At 39.3% G+C, this 25217-nt stretch overlaps 1 protein-coding gene across 1 annotated transcript in view; it reads right to left on the bottom strand.

Annotated features, from left to right (window-relative positions):
* The window catches only part of SCRN1 (secernin 1), a 64949-nt gene extending 39732 nt beyond the window's left edge, over positions 1 to 25217 (bottom strand). Inside the window, exons 1-2 of the mRNA XM_077120800.1 lie at positions 25087 to 25217; positions 3316 to 3475 (exon numbers count right to left, since the gene is read on the bottom strand). Of these exons, the coding sequence (XP_076976915.1) occupies positions 3316 to 3474 (159 nt within the window). The 5' untranslated portion in view covers position 3475; positions 25087 to 25217. The remainder of the gene's footprint in view (positions 1 to 3315; positions 3476 to 25086) is intronic.

Below are 25217 nucleotides of genomic sequence, written 5' to 3'. Positions count from 1 at the left end.
TAAAGAAAGGGAAAGGAAGCAGGGAACTGGGCGGGAAGAGTTCTAATAGCACACAAACCCCACCAACATTTTTTAAGCAAGGGAGTGATCACTTTAGAGTTATGTTCTGGAAAGAAAATACTGGTGACTGCAGAGAGAAGAATCCAGGAGAAAAGACCTGGGAAACAAAAAGAAGATTAGAGCAATAGGGAATGGGGGTCAGTTCAAATGAGCAGAGTTGCTGGACACACAGGAAAGGAAATCACAGAACCCAGGAACAGGAATTAGTGAGATGGGGAAAATGAACTTGACTTTTGACCTGTGAGGTCAGTTTATTTGCAGAATGTACCAGTGGAGATGTACAGAGGCAGCTGAAAACACAGCTATGGAGGACTTCCATTATATCACATTATATCAAACTGCACTTGTTTATGCAAGGGGACATGATTTAACTTCCAGCATATCCAAGTAATAATATACCATGGGTTAACAAGTAAAAGGAGTCTGCCCTTTTTCCTAAAATGATTATAGATACCCTGAGGGTGAAATATTGAGTTTTGTAGCTAGCCCCTAAAAAGAAAATGAACTTTTCTAAAGTATGTATTTCAGACACATGTGTAAACGGCTACTTAACAAATTATCCCCAAACTTAGTGGTGTAAAACAGCCATTCACTATGCTCATGAGTTTGAAGGGTCAGGAATTTGGACAGGTCACAGGACGGATGGAACATCCCTACTCCACGCTGTCTGGGTCTAGAATCATCTGAGTGTCATTCACTCACATGTCCAGCGGCTAAGCCTGGTTGCTGGCTGAGGGACCTCAGCTCCCATCCAGGTGGCCTCTGTATGTGGACTAGTTTGGCCTTCCTCTCAGCAAGGTGTCTGGGTCCTTAGGGCTAGAGGCCTCAGAGAGACAGGGAGATGAAGGGAAGCTGTGTTCTTTTATGATGCAGCCTTGGAAGTCACACGGCATCACGTCCACCGCACACCACCAGTCCGAGCCATCACACGCCTCACCGAGATTCATGAGGGGTGGGGTGGGAAAACGGGAGGAGAACAGGCCCCTCCTCTAGGTGGCAGAAGAATCAGCCACACTGCAAGAAGTCTATGTGAGATGGGATATATACGTTGGTGCAGCCATCTTTAGGAAATTCAACCTGCCCACATGAAAATCAAAGCATTGTTTCAGTATGTATGAGCCTCTGGGGTAAAAGGAAATATTGGGGGGAAACAGGGCAGTATTGATTCAAAAACAGACACCAAGAAAAAAAAAAACCCAGCAAACTGTATCCATACAGAATCCACTCTGTTCCATGAAGAGAAACATTCAGACCCAAACTAACTGGATATTCACATGTCACACAGTAATTTGAATCTCACACTCTTCTCAGGCTAGATGAAAGGAAAGTCCAGTTGAGGTTAGGGGGTTAGACTGTGTCAGTGGGTCAGTACAAGAGGCAGGAGGTTCTGGTGACAGCCCTGTGGGAGAGTCTACCAGTGCCCCATCCATAGATGGCCACAGGAGGATATTTGAAACTCTGACTTCTTACCAACGCTTCGGTTAAATTTATCTAAAATAAGATCCTCATAGACTTCTGTTGCTGATTAATGCTTTTAATGGTTTGAAACCAAACCAGTGATTTCAGATTCAGATGGTAAGAAAATAAAATACACATTGATGAGTAGTCATTTAAAATCTAATATCACCAGAAAAACTCAATTTATTTTGCAATGCAGGGGATACCAAAAAGCAGAGTTTTTATCAGTAGAAAGAGCTGGTTAGTTTATCAGTGCTCTGTTGTTTCTCCAACCCTTCAACAAACAACTACTATTTAAAGCACACACACACACCACATACTTAAATAATTAAAACATAACCAAGAAGTTTATTTCTTGAATCAAAGATGATTTAAACTACCATAAAAATAGGAATGAAAAAATTAGGTGATTAACTCAAAATCACCAAAATGATCTTAAACAAAATTCAATACCTATTCGCGAGTTGTTGTTTTTTCAAACACTCAAAATGAAATTGATGGATATTTTTTAAAAATACGTTAAAATTAAATAAATGTCAGTCCCAATGCCACTTAATGGGGCAAGCACTTACTTGATGGGGAAGCACTCATGGCAGCCCCACACAGATCACAAGCAAAGACAAAGTACTCACTGTCTTCACTACTACTTAACATTGAATTAGCGATATAAGCCAAAACAATAGGACAAGTAAATAATTAGAGATGGAAAAACACTCAAACTCTCTCTATTTGCAGGTGACATAACAATATACCTGGAAACCCAAGAGAATCAATTATAAAAGCTGACACAACCAATAAAATAATTTAATAAAATAGGTGGATGTAAATTTAACATAAAATAGCCATCACAAAAGTTTGATAGCATGTTCTGGGGATATGAAGAAGCAGGTACTGTTATAAATTTCTGGTGGGAATGCAAAATGGCATGCCACCTATGGAAGGAAATTTGGCAACAAGTAACAAAATTACATATTCATTTATCCTTTGATTCAGCAATCTCATTTTTTAGGCATCTACCTGAAAGAAATACTAGCAAAACAATATTTTTGAAGCCCTGAAAACAGGAATTGATGAGATTTTTAGTAAAAAAAAAATACACAAACCAAGACCAGATACTGTGACAGATGCCTAAGGCTACTAACTTTGTAATAGCAAAATACTGGAAAACAACTCAAATGTACAGCAACAGGGGACTGAGTAAGTAAACTAATGGTACATCTATACAATGGATCTCTAAATAAGGAATGAAAAAGATCTCTTTAGAGTGTATAGAATGCTCTTCAAGACATGTTTCTAGTTAAAAAAAAATGGAGAAAAGTATATATGGCATGCTACCATTCATCTAAGAAAGGGAAAAAGGAACTAGGATGAGCATGCATTGTTTGCATATATGCATATAATTTTTTATATATATATGTAATTTTTAAAATGGAAGAATAAACAAAATACTTCCAAAACACAGGTAACTACAGGGGAAGAGGAAACAGGGTGGAAGAGACAGGGATAGAAGCTGGACTTCTATGACCATACCTTGTTTTATCAATTTGACTTTGGAACCATCTAAATATTTCACTTAGCTATAAATCAAAGAAAAGCCATAGAGGCAGATACAGAATTCTCTATGTGACCCTGTTTTGAAAGCTATGATAAACCTGAACAGAAATGGGAACAAGCAGAACTGACATGAGATATTCTGACTGGTGAGCAGGCTTCCAAGAAAGAAGTTAAGGTGTGCAGGTGGGGAAGCCAGCAAGGGGGAGGTGAGTGCTCATAGAGAAACTGCAATGCATGACTTACCTCAACTTTACTCTCAGGTTCATGGTCAGCAGCCGAGAAATAGACAACCTCCTGCACTTCATCTCTGGGCCGGGCTGAGTTTTTCCCAAAGACCACCAGACTCTCCTTAGCACGTGGTGGGAAGGCCACAAAACAGTAACTTGGAGGAGCTTCAGCCATCCTGCAAAGAGAATGCCAGTGACAGAATGGAAGCAGGCCTAGCGTGGCATGCTTCCAACTGCAGGTTCTTCAAACATATTTCAACAGCTAAAATAGTTTTAGTATTGAACTGTGTGCAGCTCGCTCATTAGGAGAGCCCAGCTGGTAAATGAAGGTGGGGTGCCTAGAGCAGAATTACAGAGCCCCCGAGACCAGAGATTGTTTAGTACTCTGTGGGATTAAATGAGCTCAGATTTGCAACAAACCACAGTGGCAGCCAAAAGTGCAGTGACATAGAAGAAAGGAAAGAAGGTTATCATTCCAAGCAGAAAACACACACACACTGCAATCTGTCACAGTAACAGAATATATAAATGTACCTTGTAAAACAGTATACTACACAGTGCCTTGGAACTAAGATTCATGGTCACAGCTGAAACAATTTTGGGGTGGTGATGGGGAAATGGGTTTAGAGATACTCATTTTATTATATTTTACTCTGCCCTAGTGACATAACACTCAAGTACCTCTTGGTTTTTCTCCCACCTCCCTGGCTGTGCCTGAAATGGCTTGTTCTCTTTAACTTGGCCATTAAGTATCCTCACTACGTGATCCTTCTTTCCTCATTTAATGCTCTTTCTCTTAAGGAAAATTCACCTCTGCCCACTTCTGTGACAATGACCTTCACATTTAATTCCAGTCCATCTCTTCCCTTGAGCTCTCAACCCATGGATCCAACGGCCTACCTGATGCCCAAAGCTGATTTCATCCTTTTCCTCTCCAAACTCGGTCACTCTCCACGGTTCCCTAACTCAGTGGCCATCCACGCCAGTGGAGCACCAACGACTAGGAACTATCCTTACCATCTGCTTTTCCCTTACCTAACATGTCACCAAGACCTGTAGATTCCATTTCCTAAATTTCTATCCACTTCTTTCCATCTCCACTGCCACCTCCTGGACCAAGTCATTATCATCTCTAGCCTGGACCACTGCAGTAGACCCCTAAGAAGTCACCCTATAACTCTATTATACCCCCTCCAAAACATTCTCCATGTTTCAGCCAAAGTGATATCTTTAAAGGGAAGAGTTGATCATGTCATCCCCTCCTTAAAATCTTTAGGAGTTTTTCTTAGAATAAAGACCAAAATCTGTAATCTAGCCCATTTGGCCATGTGATAAAGCTTGTGCCACCTCTCACCTCATCTCCTACCACTTACCCCTCTACTCTCTCAACTCCAGCACACAGGCCTTTTTCTAGTTCTAATACTCTCAGGGCTTTTGTACATACCACACCCTCTTTCCTGGGCACCCCTTCCCCTCCTCTGTACACCAAAACCATTTGCCTAGTTAACTCCTGTTCCTTCGCATGTCAGTGTGAACATCACTCTAATTTATTTTTCCTGGATCATTGTTCTACACACTGCCTCCAAGATGATTTAGCTGGAGTCCTTCCTATTCTCTAGAGCAGTGCTGTCCAAAAGAACTTTCTATGATGCTGGAAATGTTTTCACTCCACTATCCAATATGGCGGACACAAGTGGTTATTGAAATGGAGCCAGTATGACTCCATTTGGACCTGAATTTATTTATCTTATTAATTTAAATTCAGATAGCCACATGTGGCTACTAGGAATCCTGTTGGACAGGGCAGCATCACAGCTTCCCAAATAAACCCAGAAGTACAGATTTTCAAAGCAAGACATCCATAGATCCCAGAGGTAGTTATTAGTGACGTCCCCCACTTACTCTAATGACAAAATGTACATCATCCATATAAACTGAGTTGCCAGTGAGGAGGAAGAACTCTTCTGGAAGATCAAAGAAAACTTGCAGAAGCACTTACTAGACTCAATAGGCTGGCTTACTCTAAGTAAGCTATTTTTTGCATAAACTGAAAGTGATCACAGCCCTGAATGCCAGTTACATTTCTCTTGACTCTCATAACCCTCACTCTGAATACACCATGAAAGGGGCCCACATTGCTACCTGGAAATCTTTCCATACCTCTCCTGTCAGTTCCACTCTCCATCTCCTCAACTATTTTTTTAATATAGTTATATAATCACATTGAAGAATCAACTACTAATTACAGTTCAACAGTTTCAGGTATTTCCTCCTAGCTATTCTAATACACTAGAAACTGAAAAGGAACAGCTATATAATGCATAAGAATGCATAGAAAAACCTCCAGAATGACTCCCAACTCTATTTGAAATATACAAATTAATTTTTGATACCTTCACTTTTCTTCAAAACTGCCACACATCTTCTCTAAGCAGATATTTCACCTCCTGCTCTATGAAGGAGTTAAACACTATGAGTCTGACATTCAAGTTACAACCCTATAAACTGATTTCTCAGCACCCATCCTGTTCCCATTACAACAGAGGGGCTGACCCTCCTGGCTAAGGCCTACCTGTTCTCTACATGTACTTAATTTCCCATCCTCGACCCCCTTCTCAGGAAGCACACCCTACTGATTTTCCTTTCTCTGCCTTACAGATCCATTTAACCTCTTCCTCTATACCTTTACCTCTGAATTGCTTCCAAGTAAAACAAACAAACAAAAAACCAGACCTGTCTTCAAGCTACCATCTCCTACTCTTGTCCCCTCCTAGGCACATCCCTTCAAAGAATTGTCCTTTACCTCACACCAAACCACTGTGGAGAGATAAAAGATGAAAAATGCAAGCCAAAATGGGAGGTTCGGGAGACTGTTCAAAAAGAGAAAATACAGGTGCAAAGCCCTGTGGTTGGAGAAAAGATAAATAAGCTAGCCAATTAATTAAAAAACCAGTGTGATGGTAACCAGAGAGCGTGGTGGGGGCAAGGCAAGGCGAGGCTGGAAAGTAGGAGGGCTGGGGGCCTCATTGGACCCAGAAGACCACATAAAAGATCTAAGTGTCTGTCTATCCCATGATAAGCACTAAAGCCCCTGAAAACTTTTCAGTCAGGGTTTAGACAAGAAATAGAAACAAGGCATATAAATACCTTTTCAAAGGAGTTGCCTGAGATAGGGAGGACATACAGGGATATGGATGGACAGAGATGGACACATAATTCCATTTCTATGCATTTGCCATAAAGAAACAATGAGAAATATGGACAACCATTTATGCACAAAAGTGTTCACCACAGCAGTATTTATACAGGTGAAAAACTGACTAATACTTAATTGTATAGCATCAAAATAAGGACTAAAAATGTGTGTGACACACACACTGTGGAATACTTATAAAACTGTTAAAAATTTATTTGCAAAGAGTTTTTAATTGAATGAAATAGAAATGATTTTAGAAGGGAAAAAACAAGAGTCCAAAGTAAATTATCCTAAGTATGTAAAAATATGCATAGAAAAAGATTTGAATGAAATTCACCCAAAATATTAAATGATAGCACTGTAATTGAATTATTTTGTTTTACATTTTTCTTTCATTTAAAATGTTTCTACAAGTATTTGTTTATATAATCTTAAAAATGTTTTTTTAAAAACCCTGCTGAGATCACTTATTTAGGAATTTTATTTTAAAGAAAAAAATGTGATTCTACTTTTATGAAAAGCAGCTAAGATTTCAAGCACAGCAAATTCTTATTTGAGTTAGAACTGAGGTTAAATTTTTTTATTTGGAGTTATTGTTACTCTCTGATGCATTTTTTGCTTTTGTTTTTTTACATTCCATCAAATTCAGTTACTAAAGGAATATGCAAAATTTCATTAATAACTACTATTCACACAAAATTGAATGGGTCTTCCACAACTATGTGTTTAATGGGAAAAGAAAAACTGGCCAATAAGGAAGTCAATTCTGTCCTGACCTGGGATGAAATTCTGCTGAAAGCGATTTAAGGAAACTCAATTCTGTACCAATTACTCATCAAAATACTGGTTCACTTATTAGTATGCATACTAAAAAAAAAAAAAGTCTGACAAAGTAACTCATCTAAATACTGTATGATTAAACCTGCATTTTGAAATCATTTCCAGAATTTTTATAAACTCAAACTATTAAGCCTGTCACATGAAACTAAGATTTTTCTCCTCTTCCCTTTGTAAGCTTATATAGCACTATGAGATGTCATATTCTCCTTCACTAAGAAAAATAAAATTCAATCAACTTCCAATCACACATGCTAATAGAAAATTTATAGCATGAAAAAGAATTTTAATCATTTATATTCACCTTTGGTAAAGAAAGTATAATCACTTGATGGATTTTCCATCACAACTACACTACACTTAAACCAGTATTAAAATCAGTAAAGGGAGCTTATCCAAAAATAGAGCCATGATTGATGGTCTTTTTTTTTTTTGACTTGTTTGTTTTGTGGTGCAATTCTGAATCCGATTTTCTGAGCCATGGAGACCAGGAGATGGGGGCAGCTGTGTTGTCTATGGGCCTGAAACTGAACCCAGGCTGTCTAAATTAGCGTTTTCCAAATTGCATGTAGTGGCATATTTGTGGGTCATGAAATCAATTTAGTGGGTAGGATCAGAACTGCATTTTTTTAAAAAAAGCATTTTAGAAAAGAATATATCCATCTCACATAATCAGAGATAAGTGTTGGTACAAGAAGCTTTAAGTTTAATTTCAGCTATACACATACAAGCATATGTATGTAGTGGGTTGAGATACATTTTCTTACTGAGGATCTCAAGCAAAACACTTTAAAAACAGCAAGCTTAAAGGGTAGGTCAACTGAATAAGGCTTCTTTGTGGTAAATACCAATTAGGATTCTTGCCAGGAGTTGGCAATAAACTAAAAGTTCCAATTAATAAAGCACTCCAATTAACTCCCATAGGTGGTTACACTGACAGGCATTTCTTGAGAAGAACTTGTTAAGAGTATTTTAAAGTAATTTACCTCTAGTTTGTACTTGTATAAGTTACGTTCTCTAAATTCTCACATTGGAATTATTTTTAATGTGGCATGCTATTGGAGAAGAGGGGATGCTAAAACACTGAAGGTTGACATAAGGCTGCAAATTGTAAATATTAAAACATACTGTAGCTGGTATCACTTGTAGTAGAGAAAAGGAGTGAGATAATTTATTAGCTGGAATGTGGTGAAAAAATACTTGTACTTATTTCTCCCCAACCCCCACCTCCAATCAGCTCTCTATTTAAGGAACCAGTTTTCCTTTAGACCAGTGCTGTCCAATAAATAGAACCTTCTGCGAAGATACAACTATTCTATATCAGCACTCTTCAGTACAGAACCCACTAGCCTCCTGAAGCTACTCAGTATGTGAAATGTGGCCCATATGACTTGAGGAACTGAATTTTTAATTAATTTAAATTTAAATAACCTCATATGCTAGAGGCCACTAGGCTGGACAGCACAGCTTTAGATATTCTGTCAACAACTGTGCTGAAGTACCTCCAAGCCCAGTTTCTAAACACCACTGTCCTTATCAAAATTTTTTAGGATCCATGACTTCCTGTTGGGAACAAGATACTCGCACTTCTCTGGGGTCCACTGAAAAGCAGCTGGATCTACCAATATTCATCCTCTGACTGGTGACAGGAGGCTGAGTTAGGCCTGTTGGGAAGGAGTGCTGCCCTTCTGTAACTAGGAGACCGCTCACAGAATGTCTAGACGAGGAGGGAGGAAGCTGCATGGAGAAAAGGTCTTTGTCTTCAAGTTCAGTGTGCCCTTATTGAAGGGTGTGAATGCTCGGGGCCAGGGCAGGGGTTTTCTTTCCCTGGCTGCCAAACTGTCCTGCCACTTTAGCTCAGTGGAGCTGTAGTGCCCCTCATCTGTCACCTTCTATGGTATTAAGAAAGCTTGAGTGCCTGAGAGGAAGAAAATGACTGTCTATATAAACTATGGCCTCATTAACTGTCTTCCAAATAACTGTGACAAAGTGCTTTTACTTGCAAAAAAGAATGAAACCCACATGTCCAGCCAGTATACATACCACTTTATGAAGCAAGAATGCGCAAGTTTAAATTCAATGTCAGTGAAAAAAAAATTATTTTCTTTTGTTTACCGATAAATTCATTTTTAAATTGGCATTCCTAATGATCTGAAAGCAGGACAAATGATACACATTTATAAATTGATTTTTCGGTTGCATATCTGCTATGGAAAAAGGTAAAGAATTAATGAAGTGTTTGGTAAAGGAAGTATAACTAAAAATGATGCGCTGTAAACCACAGCTGATGAGAGTCATATAAACTAGCTCAGACTCATTTAGCTCTGCCTGAAAAAAAATAGGATTCTACTGAGTTCTACTGGAAAGTTCAAGATAGTGCAGCAGAAAGCATTAGGACTCCACTGTCAATGAATTCTACCTTCTAATATTCAATGCCTTGAATGAGGAATTATCTAATGGGGAAAAAGAACGTATAAGGTATTAGTGAAGCAGGCTTTGGGTTCAATCTGGATTAAAATCTCAGCCCTCTCCCTTCTCTTTTTTTATTGATAAATCCTAACACATAAATATTCCATATATGGTTTACAATCAATAACTCACAATATCATCACATAATTGTGCATTTAACACCATGATCATTTTTCAGAACATTTGCATCACTCCAGAAAAAGAAATAAAAAGAAAAAACTCACATATACCATACCCCTTACCCTCTTATTGACCACTAGTATTTCCATCCACCCAATTTATTTTACTCTTTGCCCCCCAATATTTATTTATTTTTATCCATATTTTTTACTCATTTGTCCACACCCTAGATAAAAGGAGCATCCTGTCCTTTCTTTAAGCATTTACATAACAGGCATAAAGACAGGTAATGTATTATCAGTCAGGGTTCTCCAGAGAAACCACCAAAAAGTCTGGGGGTGGGGATGGTGGGTGGAGAGAGACGGGAGGAGAGTGCGTGCTATTATTATAAGGAATTGGCTCATATGATTTTGGGGGCTGACAATTTGAATTCTGTAAGTCAGACTACAGGCTGGAAATTCCTGTAAAGATGATGTTGAAGTCTTAAATCGGAACTCCTTAGGGGAAGCTGGCAGGTTGGGAAGTCCAGTAAGAGTTGATGTTGATATCCTGAGAAAGAAGTTATTCTGACCTCTGGAATTCCTAGTTTTTATTGTTACGCTCTCCAACAGATTGGATGAATCCCATCCACGTTATGGAGGGCAATCTCCTTTATGTAAGATCAACTGATTGTAGATGCTAAGCCTATCTATGAAATACCTCCATAATGACAAATAAGTCAGTATTTGACCAAACCACTGTACACCCATAACACAGACAAGTTGGCATAAAAATTAACCATCCTAGATAGTATCTTCTTCCCATGGTCGCTGTGAGGTTTAAATGAGATGTAAAGTGGTTGGAATGCCATCTGGGACACAACAAGGACTCAATCATTAGGAGCCCTGAGGATGGGAGGACACATGATGAAAGCTGTTCCTTTATCAAGTTCTGATCTGTTCGAACTTCAGAAATTTGGCTTTTTCATTAGGATGTCTAAATGCTTTTACCTGTTGCAGAGTTTCTTCACTGTCACTTCATATCTTTTGAGAGCTGCTTAACATTCTCTAACTGCAAGGACAACACCCACCACTAGCGTTAGATCTTTGCAGTCTTCAGTGTCAATCTCTGGCTGAAACACTGCTGAGCAGTCTGGTGTGGGATAGGGATGACAAGCTTCAGATTCGTTTGGCTTGGCCCAGAGCGTTGCCCTAGATAGTGTTTTTTAAGAACCTGAATTAGCAACTAACAGCTTAAAATCTTGAGATTTTTCCAAAGAAATTTAGAAGTAAACCCCAAAGATCTGGCCATACTGAGCCCACTTTCTGCATGATGGCCAGGCTGGAGTTGAGCCAGGGCCCCTCTCTCAAGGGCCCGTGCCCCGCACAGTACTCTCCACCCTGACACTGAGGCCAGCAGAAGTGCCACTTAGCCCCTCATGATCACCCTATGCTACTGCTCGTTCTCTTTTTTTTTTCTTAAAGCCTTGTCACTTGCACTCATTTACAATATCTGCCTGATCCTATAGACAGTTGCATACAGGGCAAGAGAATTACACACTTTAGAGGCACAGAGACCCTTGTTCACATCCTGGCTCCACCCATTAGCTATGAGAATCTGAACATGGGGCTAATTCCCTATACATAACATAGCACTTACGTTTGTATAAGAATATATGGAAAAACACTGAATGAAGCTGCATCTGAGCTATAGGTTTTTTGTTTGTTTGTTTGTTTGTTTGTTCTTTACTATTATTATTACTTTCATTTCTTTTCTCTATATTAACATTCTATATCTTTTTCTGTTGTGTTGCTAGTTCTTCTAAACCGACGCAAATGTACTAAGAAACGATGATCATGCATCTATGTGATGATGTCAAGAATTACTGATTGCATATGTAGAATGGTATGATTTCTAAATGTTGGGTTAATTTCTTTTTTTCCGTTAATTAATAAAAAAATAAATAAAAAAGCAAGTGGGGGCCTGGATTGGACCTGCAGGTGGAACTTTCCATGGCCTGGTCTAGGACCCTGAGCTGGGTGCAGGGGGGACAACACAAGCAGAATATTTCCTCTGCCCTCCTGGAATCTCATTTTCCATCAGAGTGAAACAGTTTCTGAGTTTTGATCGTTTGATTTCTGTCTTCCTCTGGGTGTGAGTGCCGTTACTGGGAAGAGGGAACACGAAGCGCCCCATGGTTCCAGATGCCGGCAAACCAGAGGCTCCCTCGTTCCCCCGTAAGTTTTAGGTCAATATGTTTAAAAGGAAATTACGTGAAATGAAAACGGCTCCTTCTGTGAATTGAGTAATAATGGCAGGCTCATTCTACCTTTCTGATCTCTTGCCCTCCATTCATAACAGTCACATCTGGACTGGAAGTCTGACTCCTGGACCGAAAATATTCTTTTAATATTTCTCTGGAAATGAGCTGTACTCTGGTATCCAAACGGACACATGTCTGGAGCCCCATGTGGTATTAACTAGTGGAATTGGAAAGAGCGGCCTGGACAGGGTTTCCCCCTGGGGTGATAAAAATGTTCTGCAGCGAGGACAGGGCTGGCCATCGCACGTCGCAGATGCCCCAGCTGACCCCAAACCGTCCGCTTTACCATGGCTAACTTCCTGTAACGTGTACTCCACCTCCTTTAAAGAAATAAAAGCCACGCGAGCTGTCAAAAAAAAAAAAAAAAAAAAAAAGAATATATGGAAAGTACCTAACCCTGTGACTGTATACAGTGGGCACTTAATAAATGTTCACTTTCCTTCCTTTTACCATTCAATGGAGATGGCTCTACCAGGATTGCACCAATTCCTACTGTGCTCCTTCACCCTTTTCCCAGTGGTTTGCATCCAGCACATCAGACCCAGCTTTGCATCCCCATGCCAAAGTACAAGTAAAATGTAGCCTAAGGATCAAACTTAATCTGATTGAACCTCTAGATCCAATCATCAATTTACAGGAAATGCAAATGTCACCACAAGGATGTAATCAGCAAAATCCAGACTATGGGAAACTCTATAGGACAAAGGTAATTTCTTCAACACAACAACAAAAATCTACAAGGTGAAAAATAGATCAGGCCAAGGTGAATCGAGAGACCTATCAACCAATTGCAATGAATAGAACTTATTTGGATCCCGATTAAAACAAAATGCACAAAAATAAATTTTATAAGACAATTGGGGATTTGTGAACACTGATTAGATATTTGATGACATTAAGGAATCAGTTCTACTTGCTTTGATGTAATAATGCCATTGTGGGTATGTCTTAAAAAAAAGAGCTCCATATCTTTTAGAGATACATACTGAAACATTTACAGATGAAATGATAAGATGAAAGTAATCCATGGTGAGGGAACAAGGATGGGAGTTCAGATAAATAAGATTGGTTATATAATAAAAACTGCTGAAGATGAGTGACAGGTACATTGGAATTCATTGACTATACTGTTCTCTTCACTTTTGTATACGCTTGAAATTTTTTATGTTAATTTTTTAAAGTAAAGCACATGACAAAATGTTTAAAATTCTTCTCAGGTTAGAAATAGCACTGGACTGATCCCTATAAAGGAAATTTTTTCTTGGAGCTACTATTTGAGAGTTCAGATAACTCTTTGAGGAAGGACTACTGAGGCAGAGAGGATGAAGAGCAATTTTAGTTTGCTGGGTAAGTTAGTGTCCTGGGGAAGAGGTCCCCTGGTTCCCTTTGCCTTGCCTTCTTCCTTTTCCTCAAGTTTTATAACATCTGTCTCTGCTCATTGGACTGTGAGCCCAATGAGGGCAAGAGCTTTTAAGTAAATCCTTATTTTTCTGGCACCCAAGTACAGAGATCTTAATAAATGTTTATTGAGAGAATGAAGGGGCGGGAGTTACTATCTATACTTCATCTGCAACAAGAGGAAAAGACCAGGAAAATCTGATTTTGACAAAGTATCCCCATGCCATGGTTCATTCTACAGAATCCAAATTAGTCCAAGCATCAAAAAAATCTGTGAACCTGTCAAAACGGCAAATTCCTAGACAGCGCCCCACCCCCAATCTGGAGCTCCTGGTTCAGGGTCTGAGCTGAGATCACAGGAAGGGGGGGTTAGCAGATAGCCCAGGTGATTCTAATTCAGCCAGGTGCTGACTAGTGAATATCCACTGGTATAAGTTATTTAAACCTCTTCGCTTCTCAGAAGTATTATTTGTTTTTTTCTGACAGGTTCTTTGTCATTATGCAAACTCTCAAACACGCACAAAAGCAGGAAGAATAGGACAAAAAAGCCCCTTCAACCATCACCCAGCCTCAAAGGCCATCAACTTTCTGCCAATCTTATTTCCTAATTTCATTTTTAAGAAAACCATTTAATTTGATCTGAACTCAGCAGCAGTTGCAGCAATTATCTTCGTTTCAAAGATGAAGGTGGGCGAGGTCTGTCCCAGATTAACTGGAGAGAGGGAGGTTCTATCTCCTCTCCACTGGTATGAAAAAACAGGAGTATGTTTTCCCACCCTTTGGCTTTAGAACTGGGAAATTAGACTACATAACAATTTGGGTTGCTAAAAACTATTTAGATGTTTTACATTTTTCACTACTTAAAGGAAATGAAGTCTCATTCCATTTTTTTCTTTTTAAGTCTTCATTTAAAATAGGTAAATGAAGGTAAATCCTTTGGTTACTACCATGTATCTTCTGCCTTGGATGGGAAAATGAGAATTTGAGCTAGAAAACAGAAGAGTTAACTATCATTTCAAGTAGCATAGCTGAACATTTATAAATCAGTAGGTCCCACAACAAAAGGTCCTTTGGTTATTTTTTTCTTACCGGTTGAAATGATCACAATTCAATTTGTTATTCCTCTCTAAAGTTACTACAATTTATGTAATCAGTGTTGGGAAAATAAAGAGCGCACCTGCTGAAAAATGGAAAATCCAAAATCTCAGGAAACTAATGGCTACTCAACTTGACCATGATCCCCGATAATTCGTTGAACTGTTGCTGCTGCACATATTCTCCCCCACCCCCTACCTCCAGCCATACCCACCTCCCAGGCAAAGGAGCCACTTAGATGACTATAAGATTCAAAACACACTGATTTTTTTTTAATTTGGCGATTTATACACATCATGGAAAGCTGGGAAATATATAAATATGTGGGAACATGTTGGTGAACTGAATGCAATGCATTCAGGTTCCACAAATGCATTTATGGTATCAAATTACATATATGATGCAGACAGATAATGGAAAAAGATCCTAACAGAATGCAACAAAATGCTAAGAGTTTAGTATCTCTGGGTCATAGCATTATTATGGACAATTTCTTAACCTCTTCATATATTCACAAATCTTCCAATTCTTTACATGAAAATATAGAATTTGTAATAAAAAATATTTTTTTAAATTAGGAAGATTAGCAATCAAAATCATCTTTTATCCCAGTCCACTGTAGCAAATAAATAGAGTCCTGCAAAAGGTTAGAGATGCAGGAAAATGAAATAATAATTTTAAAAAAAAAGCTCAGTCATGGCAAATCTTTACTTTTAGCCACGTCCAAACCCACCTCATTTATAAGACAGGGTCACAATGAGACCTATGAATTAAGTGGAAATATCTATTTTATTGTCTTGATTCACTTAACAGATTCATTTACTTAAGGAAATATAGTTTTCTATAGTCAAATGGAATGTTGTGCTTCAAAATTTACATTTATTCATGAGATCAATTAGTGGGTAACTGGTTATATTCTTCAAGTCACTCTAAAATTTCTCTACAATGCAAAATTATTTTGTATAGTATTTCCCAATTTTCTTTCTCTCTTTTTTTTTTTTGTGTGTGGTGGGGGTCACATTTCATTCTTTTTCCATGTGAGTATCCCCTTATTGCTGCACCATTTGTTGAATTTTTGTTTGTTTGTTTTTGGTAAGTACATGGGCCAGGAATGGAACCAAGGCCTCCCACATGGCAGGTGAGAATTCTACCTCTGAACTACCCTTGCACCAAACCAAGTATTTCCAAATTTTTTTAAATAAAAAAATTCCATGGACACTCTCACCTAATAGCTATTGTAGTTGGTTAGAAAAAAATTGTATATAATCAATATGTTACAAATTTAGAAACACATTTAACAGGTTTGTATGTACTAAATGACATCAGAATCTATTCACACTTGAAAAATAGTAGTGCATTTCTGTATTCAATGGCTCATTATATATTCTGTATTCAGAGTCACAACATCCATGGATTCAAGAACCACCTGCAAAAATTCCACCATACTCAGTCATGCTCTGGTGCATTTAAAATGGCATTCCACTTAAAAAGAATATCAGGCTGCTTGCACATTTTGCAAGAACTCTTTTAGGGTTTTTTTCCCATGAAGGGAAAGCAGACAGATAATTTGAATGGCATCAATTCCTCATGGATACAACAATTTTAAAACCTGGGAAGAATAGACAAATAGCTTAAAGTAGGATTTATTTTTCTTTCAGTCTCACCAACTTAAAAAATTATAGCCAGATTGAGTTCAATTTTAAAAGATGTTTTCCAATACATAGCAGGATGGAAGATAGTTTTCTATCTTTTAGTAATAAAAAGAAAGAAAATGCTTGCATCACATTAATGATATAGGTTAGATCTGTGCAGTCAGGATAATCCCGCTAAGAAGTTACATTATAGCTTTTTAAGACAGAGTCAGATAGATCAGGAGTCCAGGTGTGGTTACTGGGAATGTAATGCTAATGGTGATAAAGGGATAAGAATGTTTTTTAAATAGGCTGGCACGTGATCAGTTACCAAGAGCATTCTCTATGGAAAAGATCTCGGAGCTACTGAGAGAGCCACATCTAGGTCCTTTCATTTCCTTCTGTTCTCATTTCTGACATTGCTGCCATTGTGTCCACTAATTTGGCAAGGTTACTCTGAATTATGACCTTCCTATTCCCACCATCTGTTTTCCTCTCCATCTAAATAGTGCACTGTCTATTCTGACCTTTTCCTGTTAATATGATTTGATATGTACCTCTTAATTCTGTTAAGTAGTATTAAATAAAAACTTCCGAATCATTCTTAGAATAGTACCTGACCACTTAACTGTCTGTCCCTGTAAAAAATTAATTAAATGGAGGAAATAAAGTAATAAGATACAAGGCCAGCTTGTGTAAAACCAGAAGGTTGATTTATTTCTAGCAAACATGGTAATAACTGCATTGCAAACATCCTTCAATGCTAGAGCTTTGTGCTTTGTTTAACCGTTAGAAATTCGTCCCATTTTGCCATCAAAAAGGAACCTATACACAAACATAGGAATATATTAGTGTGTATATGTATATACATGTATATATGCATGTACATACATGGTTATGTAAATATAAGGATTTATCAGGAGTATATGCAGAGAGAGATTGTATGTGGACAAAAAAGGACCCGGTAGAATTAATATCTGAGAGTGGGGCGTGCGATTAAGGGTGGGGATAGAGACATAGAAACTTAAATTTTACTTAACCTAGTTATGTAGTTTAAAGTTTTGTTTTCAGCAAGTCATATAATTTCCTTGGCTTTTTAATTATTTTTTAAAATCTGATTACTTTAACGCTTAAGAAGGACACTTTAAGACATTTCATTAATTCTTTCAGGTCACTAGGGCACTAAGTGAAGTAAAAACAAAAATAGACTAACATTTTACTTTGAGAAGGGGGGAAGATATTCACGAGAGCTTTTGACCACTACATCGTTTTAATTAGGATTTTTAAGAAATCGGATGAATTTCCACACGCATTTTGAGCCCCTAGCTACCCATATGCTCTCTGTTGAGTCCTGAGAGAAAATGAAGCAAAAAGAGGTTCTCAAGGTCTTTACAGTCTAGACGAAGAGACACTCCTATACAGTAACCCGCTAAAAACAAGAATTAGGAACGCTTGTATTTTTTTACTTACCTGTTCATACCCTGGATAAAAGGAGTATCAGACACAAGGTTTTCACAATCCCACAGCCATACTGGAAAAGCTATATAGTTATACAATCATCTTCAAGAATCAAGGCTACTGGAACACAGCTCAACAGTTCCAGGTACTTCCCTCCAGTCACTCCAATACAACATAAACTAAAAAGGGATATCTATATAATGTGTGAGAGCAACCTCCAGAATGACCTCATTACTCTATTTGAAATCTCTCAGCCACTGAAACTTTGTTTCATTTCTCTTCCCCCTTTTGGTCAAGAAGGCTTTCTCAGTTCCATGATACCAGGGCCAGGCTCATCCCAGCATCCTGTCCCACACTGCCAGGGAGATTTACACCTTTGAGAGTCATGTCCCACATAGCAGGGAGGGCAGTGAGTTTACCTGCAGAGTTGGCTTAGAGAGAGAAATGCTTATCACTTCTACAGGACCGGCACAAAGAGGTGGGGGGTATGGCTGACCTGCCTCAGAAATAATGCCAATACATACCCTCCCTGACTCTCAGTGACTCTTTTCTACATTTATGGCTCTTTCATCTGTTTATTTCCCAAGTTGAACTTTCAAAAAAAGTGGTGAAAAGTTTCCAGAGTCCCTTTGGGCCTGTGATTAGAATGATACTGAACTTATAAATCTTTTAATAGGAGAGTAACTAAAAAACTTGAAATCATAAAATTTAATCTTTTATGTTAAACATTAAGCATTCATTACGTACTTAATAATATGCCATATGCCCATCATCTCATCACACAGGAATCATTACCCCACTTTATAGATGAGGAAACTGCAGTAAAAAGTGGTTAAGAAACTTGAGTCAGAACTTAGACTCTAAAGTCAATAGCCACTGCTCTTAACCACCAGGCTGCCTTGACTCCATCTTCCCCACCAAGAGAAGAAGCATTGTTTTGCTGGCATGAGCTTTTCTCCACAACCATCCTTGGAGATCTGTAGTTTTCTTTAAGAGGTTCTGCCCACTTCCTGATAAATTTACTAGAGTGAGCCGTGCAAACCCTCCAGGAAGAAAATGACACGGCTTTATGGGGACCTAGGAGAAGGCCTGAAGGGCAGGGAGATATTTCTGTTGTTTGATGGGAAGGGTCAGTCCTATATGGAGGTACTAGTCCTTCCTTAATTTCATATGTGGATTCAATGTGGCAGCCATCAATATGGCAACAGGATTTTTTGGAGAACATCTGATAAGAACGATCCTGAGGTTCATCTGGAAAGGATATGTGGGATTAGCCAAGAAATTTCAGAAATGAAACTAATGAGGAGAGACTAGCCCTACATAGTATTAAACCATATTATAAATTAGAAGCAAAAACAGTTTGATGCTGTTGCAAAAATAGAGTACTAGACTCCTGAAATATATCCATATTAGGAAATTGGCATAGAATAAAGGCTGAATTTGAAATCAAGGTGAAAAGACATATTAGATAATAAATAACATAGGGATAATTGACTAAATATTTGGGGTACACAAAGGAGGGAGGAAAGCTGTTCAGATCCTCAGCTCATTCTTAATCCAAAATAAAGTATCATAACTCAAAAATTTAAATCTTTACAAAATTAAACCATAACAATACAAAACATATGGGTAAATTTAGGAAAACAACATTGGAGAGAGAAAATCCTGTGTAAGTAGGCCAAACATAATCCATAATTCACAAAGGAAAATACTGACAGACTTAATTATAAGATAATTTTACACTGTTTGCAGGGCAAAAATTTAAAAATGAAAAACCAGGAAATATAGTCACAAAGTACATGACAAAGGAATAATTTCCTTAATATACACAGAGATTTTATTCCATAGCAATTAGAAAAAGATGGCTACCCCAATGAAAAAATGTAAAAGTATATAAACATCAGTTCAAAGGAAAATACAAATAGCCATTATACTTCCAAGAGATATTCAATCTCACTCATAATTGAAGAACTACAAATTAAAATGACATGAGATTAGCAAAGATTTAAAGTTTGATACTATCAAGTCATAACAAGTATGTGGGAAAACAGGAACTCTGGACAATTTGGCCAAATCCAACAAATTAAAAAGTCATTTGTGTTAGTAGTTACCTTTTAAAGGTAAAATAACCCTTTGGAGATGTCTAACAATTCACACCATAATATAAATTACTTTATTTAATTATTGATACATTCCTTTAAATTCTTCTGATAGCCAACCCACTGTAATCAAAGGGAAAAACTGACTAATTGCTATGATCTGTGATTGAAGCTTGTCTATAAACTCAATTATAGCTACAGTCAACCTCAGAGTAACAAAATGTGGGACGTGAGAGAGAGAAGGAAGTGGAAAGGTACCAAACAGAATTTCGAACAAATATGCAATTTTTGTCCAGCTGTAGGGAAGTCTGGAGCTAGGGAGATAGTGAACTAAATGTAGTCCTTTCAATTTAAATGTCCACACTTTTTATATACATTTTGTCTTGCTTTCATGTACGTTTTGTGTTGCTTTAATGTATGAAAAGATATGTGTGTTGATGCATCTCTGAAATGCAGATACTCATTCAGACCTTCAAAACAGAAAGTATGTTATTAAAGCCAAGAACAAAAATGTAATTAAGTCTCTTCCTATACAATCAATAAGAGCATTTACACTGGCAGAACCAGAGGAAAGCTGTTTGGGGGGGGGGGGGTTAGTGGGGAAAGGGGCAAGAGGTCCTCTTGTAGAAGAGTATATAAGTAAAAGTTATCTCAGAATGTTGTATTTTAATAAATTAATAAATCACTTGTGTTTAAATACACCATTCTCATCCCACGGAAACTATCTAATGAAGTTGACAGAGAGCTCTTGCTCATCCCATTTTAAATAGGAAGTGATAAGTGATCTGATAAGTGGTGGCCTGTGCAAAGTCATGCTCCTAATTAAAGGAAGAACCAGAGCTAGGTCCTGGGTACACTGTCTTGCAGCCTGGACCCTTTCTTTTATAACAGGACGAATTATTCTTATTTTGAAGGGTGAAAACAGACATAGAGAATTTGGAAAAAATTAGCTACTTTCATGGTACTGCATAGTTTTGTCAGCAGTGCCCTTTCACCATCCTGGGTACTTCACCATCACCACCTCTGCCAACCATGGTCCCCAATGACTGTGAAGCCTGACTCACCACACGGTGTACATTTCCTGCTTCATAAAGTCTCATAACCCAGCAGCTGCAACCCACTATGTATTCACCCTTTGCATCTACAAAGCGTGCCTGTCACTCACTCCTTGAGTCCTTCTCCATCTTAGCCCAGGCTTCTCTCACCCAACATGTCCATTTCTAGAAAGAGCATCACCATCTTAAGCAACCTCTACTTCCTGTTAATGACCTAGACCACAGCTATCTAGTAGAAATAGAATGCAAGACAGACGTGAGCCACATATGTGATTTTTAATTTTCTAGTAGCCACACTTTAAAAGGCAAAAGGGAGCTGGTAAAAAAATGGAAAAACAGATGAATAGGTAGACAAATTGATAGGCAGATGGATAGATGGAATGATATGGCAAATATAGCAAAATTCTAGAATTGGTGGCTCTGAGTAGCTGGGGAGAGAGGGGTATGTTGGACTTTTCTGTATGGGATTCATATTATTTTTAAACTGTCTTGTTAGTTTGAAAGTATCAAAAATAAAATTTTAAGGAAAATAGTAAAAAAACCAATCAAAATAATGGTAAATTTAAATAATACATTTTTTTAAAAAGGAACTAGTAAAACTATTTCTAATAATATATTTTATTTAACCCAATATAACCAAAACATTATTTCAACATGTAATCTATGCAAAACAATTAATAAGATATCCTACATTCTTTTTTTTCCACATTAAATCTTCAAAACCCAATGTGTATTTTACATTCACAGCACTTCTCAATTCAGAACAGTCACATTTCAAGTGTTCAACAGCCACCTGTGGCTAGATGCTACTGAATTGTTCAGTATAGACCTATATTCTCATTCCAATGAAAATGATCTCAAACTCTCAAAATGACTGATTATTGCTGAATGAGAGTATCATGGGTGATTTTTAAAAAAATAACTTGTTTACCTGTTATTTTTACTGTTCTACGATAATCACAAATTATGTATATTTCTTTTAGAAAAAACTTATTTTAAATGTTTTTGGCATAAGCCTTCACATGCATGCTCTGATACAATTTATTTTTTTAAGAATGACACAGGTCTCATCAGCATCTCATCTCTTCTTCACCTAAACTAACCTATCCTATCTGCTACACTGTCTCAAATGGATTCTCCCTTTCCCTGCGTTCTGTCCACCTTTCCTCTCTGTGGAGCCTTTGGCTGTGAAGGTACAGAAGACCCAGAACTTTTTTTTGTATTCTCACCTCCTCTGCACAAACACCAGCCCAAGGGCAAGAAATAGCTCTGCTTTAGTAGGTCTGGGGTCACTAGAACATGACTCAGAAAAGAATTCAAATTCAAATGACAGAAAAGGCCTCTGTCTTCAGTGCTGTTTCAAAGTTACTTAAAATCAGCTTGTTTTTCATCTTTACTTAAAATTAGATAAATTCAAAAGCTACTATATGCCCCCTCATTTTTCATTTCTTTATGAAAGAAATTTGTCCTAATAGTTCTCACAAACACAAGTAACTATTTCTCAAATCATTTGATTTGATTTCTGACTAAAAATTATGGTTTGGGTCTTAAGTGTAGAAGCATTCTAGTCACTAAAGAATATGAACAGAAGGTAGACAGTTTAAGGACTCAAATGGGCTTAAATTTGGAAAGAAAAGTGTAGTCACTTACTTTAAATACCTGTAGATTTTTAATTCATGTTACAGTTTGGTGCACATTGCTCAAAGCACATTGCTCAAAGCGTTTGCCATCCTAATAGTAACAGGTTTGCCCCACCTCCTCCCCGTGTCCCTAGACTTGAAAGGCAGCCTGTGGAACCTGGGCAGGGGAGTTACACAAGATCGGGATTTCAGTTACCAGCTGGCTGATATATGACCTAGGTTGGTCCTTTAACCTGCAGGCTTCAGCATCCAGGGCTATAAAAAGGGGGTTGACAGCAAAGCTCTCTTAGGTGCTTCCAACTCTGCCTCTCCTAATCTTTGTATTACTCTTCCTCATTGCATTATCCCTGAAGCACTTTGCTCCTCCTGCATCCCCTTCTACCTAAATGAGAAGATGGCTGGCATCTTTAGCAGTGAAAAGGGAAAGAAAGGCTGTTTTTTTTAATCCTGAAGTGAGTCACCTTTCCAGAATTTGCTATGCTCTCGTGCTCATGTGCTAAAGCAGTTCTTCCAATGAAACTTGCTTTAAGAACCTGACATTTGTCTCTGCAAACACTGAATTAGTAAATACTGAACCTAGAAGAAATACAGGGGCAAGTTCCTCTCGGCCTCTGCTCACATTTTTGTAATCAATACATAACCTTGTTTTATGCATATTTCTGTGTAAAGACACCTTACGTAATAGATAGTTCTTACAAATTATTATATGCAACGTTCTTGATAAAACTACTTCAATTATACATATGAAAAAAAGAACCTGGCATTTGATATGTGCACTGTTCTTGGATGATGTTAACACTATATACTTGTCTCTTAAGATCCTCCTGTAGGTACAAAACAACGTGGAAGTTATGCATCAAACAAAAATCAGCAGCCACACAAATGAAATTATTTGAGCCTGGAGAAAATCTGATCAAATCCCAGATAGTTTTAACTAGGTCTTTGTGCCAGATCTTGATAAGTTAGAGAAAACAGTTACTGCTCCCCAAACTTCTCACTTAACATTCACAGACAATGCAGCACCCTAAAATCTAGCCTACCACAAGAATAACTCCCTACTCATCCCTTACAGCTGACTGCAGCAAGGTCTGCTATTCCCTTCCGCTGATCTCCTTACTCAGGCTTAAGCGGGGGTGGGGGGTGGGGGTGGTGGCCGGGGTCTGTGCTGCTTCCTCCTCGCCTGATTTCTCATGCTGCCATTTTGAATTAACATAGGCTTCCTCTGCCACTGATGCATCTTCTGGACAGGCTTGGAACACAGTAGCCACACATGTACACACACACGTACACACATACCCCACCACCACCGGGGGAGCTAGGCACAAGCTTAATTCAGGGCACTCGTAAGTCACAAATAAACAGAAAATCCCTATTAGCCAACAGAACTCTACAGACCCGGTCAGCTTTGAATTGGGGCAAAAGAGAGCTTAACAAGATGACACATGGGTATAATGGGCATTTTTAGCCCTAAATCCGAGTTGTCGATTCTCTAAAGTTCAAGCCTCCCCCCGCCCCACCATGCTTTGCAGACCATCTGAGATCTCCTAAGTGATGTCGTCAAATAACCGGCTCCCTGGCCACCAAACGAATCAAACAAGCAAAGACAAACTGAGGCGAGCAATCATCTCAAAATACACGAATGCTTTTTACCAATAAGCGCCCTGGCACCTTCGCGTTGGCATGCTCTCTTCCCCCAAAGAGTCTCCCCGGTGCGGCAAGGGGTGGGGTGGTCGGGTGCGGGCCCACGGAGACTAGAGCAACAGCCTGGCGCAGTTGCCCTTAACCGGAGGGAAGGCGCCAGGCAAGATTCGGAGGTTGAGGGCAGGGTGGACGCCGGGGGCACAGCCGGGCCAAGCGCAGCGGGCCCCACCGGGCAGCCATGTTCGCCGCGAGCCCGCACTGTAGATGCGTGACTCCCCAGGCAGGTGCCAGGCCGGCTCAGCCACCGCGCTGCGCCGGAGTAGAGCCCTGAGCTCCCATCCCCGAGCGGCCGCAGGCGAGGCGGGAAGAGGCCCGAGGGGCGGGGAGCGGGGTGCGGAGCGCACAGGCACATACCCCAAAGGGCCAGTAACTTAGAGGCCAGGGAAAGAAAACACAGGAAAAGCAGCTTGGGGGTATTATGCTAGTTACTGGAAAGGGAAAGAAAAAAAAAAAAAAGATGGGGGTGGGGTTAGAAGAGCCGAGACAGGTTCGAGTCAAGCTGCAGTGCCCGCGCCCCGGAGCGGGGCGTCCCTCTCCCGCGCGCCAGGGGCCGACAAGCCTGAGTCACTCCATCCCCGACCCTGGCCCGAAGCCGCCTCTCCCGGGATCACCCTGAAGACCCCAGACCCCAGCATTCAATCCGTGAAGCGTTACCCATGAGTTCCCAGGGAAAGCGAGGCACGAAGGATGGGGGGCGACGGCAGCGGGTGGGGGTGAGAACCCGCCGAGGGAAGCGGTCGACTGCAAACGCCGTGCGCTCTCGAGTTGTGGCCGGCCGCGTCTCACCTGCTGGGCGGCGGGCTCCGGGCTGGGCTCTGCGGTGCTGATGTTGCGGGCGCCGAGGGCGCGAGGATGCGGCTGCCGAGATCACTGCGTCCGCATCGCAGGCTCTAGCTGCAGTCGCGTAGGCAGCTACC

This window comes from Tamandua tetradactyla, chromosome 1 (assembly GCF_023851605.1).
Source record: "Tamandua tetradactyla isolate mTamTet1 chromosome 1, mTamTet1.pri, whole genome shotgun sequence".
Lineage (NCBI taxonomy): Eukaryota > Metazoa > Chordata > Mammalia > Pilosa > Myrmecophagidae > Tamandua > Tamandua tetradactyla.
Note: the sequence above shows the minus strand (reverse complement) of the source record. Positions and strands in the feature narration are given on the sequence as shown.